The sequence below is a fragment of the Zingiber officinale genome, chromosome 6A (assembly GCF_018446385.1).
Source record: "Zingiber officinale cultivar Zhangliang chromosome 6A, Zo_v1.1, whole genome shotgun sequence".
NCBI classification, from domain to species: Eukaryota; Viridiplantae; Streptophyta; class Magnoliopsida; order Zingiberales; family Zingiberaceae; genus Zingiber; species Zingiber officinale.
Window position 1 is genome coordinate 111,290,533 of NC_055997.1, and position 6,000 is coordinate 111,296,532.

Sequence of the window (6,000 nt, forward strand, 5' to 3'; positions counted from 1 at the left end):
TAAATAAAAACAGACTTGCAGAAAAGTGGACAAACACATGCGAAACGCTAACAAAGGTCTTTCCTTCTAAAATTTTACCTGAGTAAACAAGGAAAGGAAAGGAAACATCTTTGAATTATTGCTTCTCTTTTCTCCCTTTCCTGGTAGGTATTTTCTTTCATTCACGTGACCTATAAATTGTACACAAAATTTCTTATAAAACAAATGATTTTTGACTCATTTAAAAATGTTTGTGTAATTTAAACATAAATTATCTAGCCCGGGTTAATGATAACGGTTACTTAATTTTCAAATATTTAAAAATTGAGTCATATTCAATAAATTATTATAAATTTTTATTAATGGCGGTTCCCAATAACAAATAAATCGGATTGATAATTTTATAATTAATTAGTATAAATTAGATATATATAAGAACGTCAATTGAAAAATAAAATAAAAAAAACATAAGTAATCTAGTATTTTTCTTGACAAGAAATCACGATGACGTGGCAGATGTCATCGGAGTCGTAGCCAGCTCCATTATTGCGTTCCCATGCGGCGGAAGTCCGCTGTCTCATTCCAGACAGCGAATACCGTGGCAACCAATGATTCATTTTTTTGGAAAAATATCGCATATGTATTATTTATTTTCTTTCCATATCGTGGCATTTTATTTTACGGGAAAAAAAGTTCGGTAATAATCTTATCATCACTCACTGTGTCCACCATGTTGCCTCCCTCACCCTACTCTCTCGGTAGAAGTAGAAGAAATTGAAGCAAATTTGCGAGCAAGAATGATAAAAATGGCGACTTTTTCTTCTCCTTTCCAGTTCCCCCTCTTGTTTCGACGGAGTTCTCGTCTGATCTGTGGACTGTGGGTTTGATCGCCTCATTTATGAGTTATGACTGAATCGAGCTCTGCCATCTGTGGCTACTGTGACCACTGCTCCGCACAGAGAGAGAAGCTGGGAGGAGAGAGTGAGGGAAGGCGAAGACACGGAGGTAAAGCCTTTCGAGTACCGCTGGGGTCTTAATTGCGCCTATCCCTCTTCCTCTGAAGCTTGCATCGATCCCTTGCGGCTTCTAGGTGGGCTGGTTCTCCCTATTCGCCCCCGGAAAAAAGCAAATTTTGGATGCTTTCCCCCTTCCTGCCATTAAAGAGGGCTGACAAAGTTTGAGAAAGGTGAGGCCTTTTCTTGCTTTTAGTGATCCGGACGAGGGCGAAATGGCATTGAGCTAGGGTTCCACTTCAGGGCTCGCCTTTGTTGATATTTGCTAGGTTGATTGGAACCAGGGGATTTCGGCATCCGTGGTGTTATCTAAAAGCTGCGTTTTTTTTTTGGTTCATCTATGGATGGACGGGAGGCCATGGCGATGCCCGGCGTGGTGCCGTATTACCTAGCTCATAGAGGAATTCCTAGTTCGCTTGCAGCCTCGCAGCCTGGATTGCACTTGGCGGCACATAGTCTGAGCATCCATTCCTCCGGCGTCGGTTCGGGGGCGTTTCAGGTGGAGTCTCCGCCTGCGGCCTCGGCCCACGGCGGCGGTGGTCTGGGCGAAGGTGGAAGCCAAGTGGAACCGGTGAAGCGGAAGAGAGGACGGCCAAGAAAGTATGGGCCAGATGGGACTGTAGCTTTGGCGCTATCGCATAGTTCATCGTCTGCTCCCTCTGGCCCCGTCGGAATCGGGCCTGGGTCAGCTCCGGGGTCTGGTACTCCGGCCCAGAAGCGAGGGAGAGGGCGGCCGCGTGGCTCAGGGAGGAAGCAGCAGTTAGCATCGTTTGGTGGGTTGAAAATCTAAACGTGCCTTTCCTAAATGCTAGAAAAAACTAGCTTTAAGTTTCGGTCTTTATGATCTATGAACTTTTCTCTTGATGTTATGAGAAATATAGTAGAAGAAAAAAAGTAAAGTGTTTAGACAGCTTTTGATTTACTTAAAGTGCTTGAAAGGCTGATTATTTTAATCGTTTCACTAAACTCAAAAGGCTGATTATTTTAGTTGTTTCACTAAACTACTGTTCAGAATTTAAAATATTCAAGTTGAGATTATAAACCTCTGTTTTGTAATGTTTAGAAAACGAGTGCATTTGTTTAGCTGCTGAACTATGACGATTATATCCTAATGGACTAGCACACAACAATTTGATTTCCCCCTCACTATGTTCTTCACTTGTGCATTTAGTTTCATTTAGTTGTGTGGTTGGAGATTGGTGTATTGTTTCACAAACTGAGAAATTATCTCCTCGGTGTGCGGCAGGGGAATGGGTTGCTGGTTCAGCTGGGATGGGGTTTACTCCGCATGTCATAACTATCGCAGTTGGAGAGGTATGCAATTTGGAATGTGGTTTCTTCTCGGGTTACTCAGAAGTGTAGTTATTGCTAGAAATGACAATATTACCATTTTTTTTTTTTGTCTTAGCAGCATACTACTTTGACCATGTAGGAGTACTGTAACAATTCATTAATATGCCACTTTTTGTTTCTAAGTTGAAATGCTACGAAGGTCACAGTGAAAGATCTCTTTTTCACTGAAACAATGAATTTCTATGCTACATGTCAAATCTATCACAGTCGGAGAGGTATGAAATTTGGAATTGGGTTTCTTCTTAGGAGTCACCAATGGCATATGCTTCTGTTTGTGCATCTTTGTTGCTGTAAATCAACACACTACGTATGTTTTTCTCAACGGCATATTACATTGGCCATGTAGTACTGAAACAATACATTATTGTGCCATCTTTGTAAATTGACATGCTATGAAGGTACTTGGGAATGCTTGCTTTTTCCACTGAAACAATTAAGCTGAATCACATCCTATTAAGGATTAGCATTAAATATTAATTATGTATTTACAGGTTACACAATTGCAGAATGTGAAACTTATTCTGAGATGTTTAAAGACTAGGCGTCTCACTGTTTTGTAAATTAGAAGCTCATATGTCATGGCACTACATTTCCACACCAACTAACTGAATATTATAAGCTGACATTTGTTAAGAAGCTGCAATATTTAATAGTAATCTCTGATGCACTATGCAGGACATTGCCACAAAGATAATGTCATTTTCACAGCAGGGACCAAGGGTTGTCTGTATCCTCTCAGCAAATGGTGCTGTCTCCACTGTGACCCTTCGACAATCTGGAACTTCTGCAGGCACAGTTACTTATGAGGTTAAAAAAAATTTATTTTAAGAGTTTTTTTAGTTGTTTTCCAGATTGCAGTGTTTTTTTAGCTTTTAACATTGTTGGCACCTTGAAAAACTGATTCAAACTTAAAATATGTATTTGACTAGTCTTTTTCAGCTATATACTTGATCTTTTTGTTCAAAGTAGAAATATGATGAATTTGTTTGGTATTCATGATCGTGGTAGGATGATACCAACACCTTATGACACGGCTAGTCAGTCCCCTTATCAACTGAACTAGCTGTTACCTGATAGTGCTGATAGAACTTCATACAGCTACACTATACTCATTTTGCTATTGACATGAAAAGATAGTAAACTTTATGTGCTGTCCACACTGGAATAAAATATTTTTATTTCACATATTTGGATTTGAATGGTTAATTAAGAAAACTAATTAATATTTACCCTTATTTTTACAATTCCACATACTTCAGTAAAACTTCTTTCTCTGGAGATATCAGCTGAGGTACATTAGATATGTGGTTTTAGAAAGTAGTTTTTTGTAGTTGGTTAGCATACCATAAACATGGTGAGTTCATCCATGAGATGCTGTAAATTGCTTGTGTCCTCGGAGCCACCTTTGCTTTGAATTTATTACTTTCCATTTGTTGAAGTGTAATGCAAAAGAAAGGGCATTCGGGACCTGTGAGCATTCAAGCACTAACAAGTTTCAGAATGGCTCTTATGAAGGTTCTTGATAGCTTATTATTAAACTTATTATAGAATTAAGATTGAACTTAATGATTTGGCGACTTGTCTTAAGAAGACGTTTGATCACCTCAAAACAGGAGATTTTGTACTGTCAGAAACCCGTCTTTACTAAGACTTTTTTTTTTGGCCAAAGCAAAACTAATTCAGTGGTTTGAACCTGATCAGGGCCGTTTTGAAATACTTTGTTTATCTGGTTCATACATGATGACTGACAATGGAGGATCACGGAGCAGAACCGGTGGACTGAGCATCTCTCTTTCAAATACCGATGGTCGGGTAATTGGTGGCAGTGTAGCAGGAGTACTTGTAGCTGCCACCCCCGTACAGGTTTTCCTTCTCGACTAATAGTTTTCACAATAACAAACTGAATTCATCTCATGATGGTTTGCTTAACTCATCTGTCTTCATCAGTTGTTCTATTACATGATTACATATGCTTCTTGTGTATCTGGAAATTAAATTGCTAGTAGTAAGTTTTCATGCTCATGTCAGTGCGGTTCTATGCTCCGGATGTTTGTTCCCCTGTGCTTTTCTTTCCACACTGTAATTTTCAAATGCTGTCCAACGGTTAACACTTTTCTCAATATGCTCCTCGATGTTTTATTAATGTCAAAATTCCCCTTAAGTCTAAAACATGAACCTTGAGGGTAGGGGCATTTTGATGATACTACAACAATAACAACAACAACAACAATCAAGCTTTTTTCTATTAGGTGGGGTCGGTTGTAGGGGCATTTTGATGATAATAGGATAAAACCACAAGTCCACACATGATGTATATTTTTTTTTGCCTTTTACAGGTAATCGTAGGAAGTTTCATTTATGCAGGACCAAAGGCGAAAAAGAAAGCAAAAGCTAGCAGTGAAACAAATCCTGAAGTGGAGCAAACTACATTTGTTAGTCTTCCTAATCCAAATCTTACGACTTCACCAATCATCGGGGGGTGGTCTGGGCCGAGGCAATTGGATATGAGGAATGCTCACATCGATATCGACTTGACTCGAGGGTAGATTATCGTAATCATTGTGGCAATATGTTGTTAATACATGTTGTCAAACAATGACTTGTTCATTAGACTTAAACATGGAAAGAGATTCGTAAGGGTTGCTAACATCATCATGTCTTCAGTTCCATGGATTGCAAATGTGGATGCTTTAATATATTAGAAAAGTTTGTTTTGCCTTTGGAGTTGTATTTAAGAACTGGTTATATATGTTACGATGTAATGAGTTGCAATGCTCGTTTAGTGAATATATTTATGTCCATTTAAGACCTTGTGTTTAAAGATACTAACACTGTTGAGTTAATATCTTTAGAAGATTGTTAAGGACATCTAGCCAAATATGCTGATAAAAAGAAAGAAAAGAATTTGCAAGTCCACTTGGTACTACTCTTTCAAGCTAAAGAATAAAGGTGTGATGTTCAATTTTATTAATATTAGAATGCCTCATAATTTTTTCATTTTACTATTAAAATATCGCTTATTTATTGACAAATGAGTAATTTATGTGATAATTTTAAAGGGTAAAATAGCTATTTTAGTTTTAGATAGAGTTATTTGGACAAAAAAAAAATACAAATCTTGGGTATATTTGAAAATTAATAAAACCTTAAAGTTGTTTCAAACAAGATATTAAATATTAGAAGCGTTTGAAAGTGACCCAAAGAAACAAAAATAGTTAAAATTTTCATAGTATTAAATATAAGGGTAATTTTTAAATGGTCCAACTTTAGGAGTTTTTTGTTTCTTCTGAAACTCTTTCGTTAGAAAACTCCACCTTTGTCATCAAAATATCTTTATTTAAATTAAATTAAAATAGAGTCACTTCTTTTTTAATTGATACCTGGGCGTCCCGCCCAATTTTTTTTTTATTATCAAACTTGTCTTTCTAAATCTGTTTTGTATAATAGTTTTGGTATGTAAATTTAAAATATAATTTAAGAGTAGTTGGACGCACGAAATTTCTATCAATATGGAATTTCAAAGAAGATCCAACTTGAATCATACAACAATAATTTTATCATTATATAAGACTCACATTTAAATTTAAAATATAATTTAAAATTTTAAAAGTATAAATTATTTTTTTTTAAAATAAAGAAAGATAAATTTTGATAT

The 6,000-nt window shown here is 36.8% G+C and overlaps 1 protein-coding gene across 3 annotated transcripts; it reads left to right on the forward strand.

The window, feature by feature from the left end:
• Positions 1–689: 689 nt before the first annotated feature.
• Positions 690–5,151, forward strand: LOC121997440 (AT-hook motif nuclear-localized protein 9-like). Of its 3 annotated transcripts, none has more exons than XM_042551844.1 (6): positions 690–1,165; positions 1,262–1,765; positions 2,239–2,306; positions 3,021–3,152; positions 4,047–4,208; positions 4,682–5,151. In XM_042551844.1, the coding sequence occupies exons 2-6, from the start codon at positions 1,333–1,335 to the stop codon at positions 4,889–4,891; spliced, it is 1,005 nt and encodes a 334-aa protein (XP_042407778.1). In that variant the 5' UTR covers positions 690–1,165; positions 1,262–1,332; the 3' UTR covers positions 4,892–5,151. The 3 variants fall into 3 exon arrangements, with proteins under 3 accessions (XP_042407778.1, XP_042407779.1, XP_042407777.1); XM_042551845.1 differs by having other exon boundaries at positions 1,277–1,765; XM_042551843.1 differs by having other exon boundaries at positions 690–1,765.
• Positions 5,152–6,000: the final 849 nt, after the last annotated feature.

Coding starts and splice junctions, on each gene's coding strand:
- LOC121997440 (XM_042551843.1), top strand. CDS start 1,333: ATGGATGGACGGGAGGCCATGGCGATGCCCGGCGTGGTGCCGTATTAC. Junction 2,307..3,020: donor TAACTATCGCAGTTGGAGAG/GTATGCAATTTG, acceptor TGCACTATGCAG/GACATTGCCACAAAGATAAT. Junction 3,153..4,046: donor CAGGCACAGTTACTTATGAG/GTTAAAAAAAAT, acceptor GAACCTGATCAG/GGCCGTTTTGAAATACTTTG.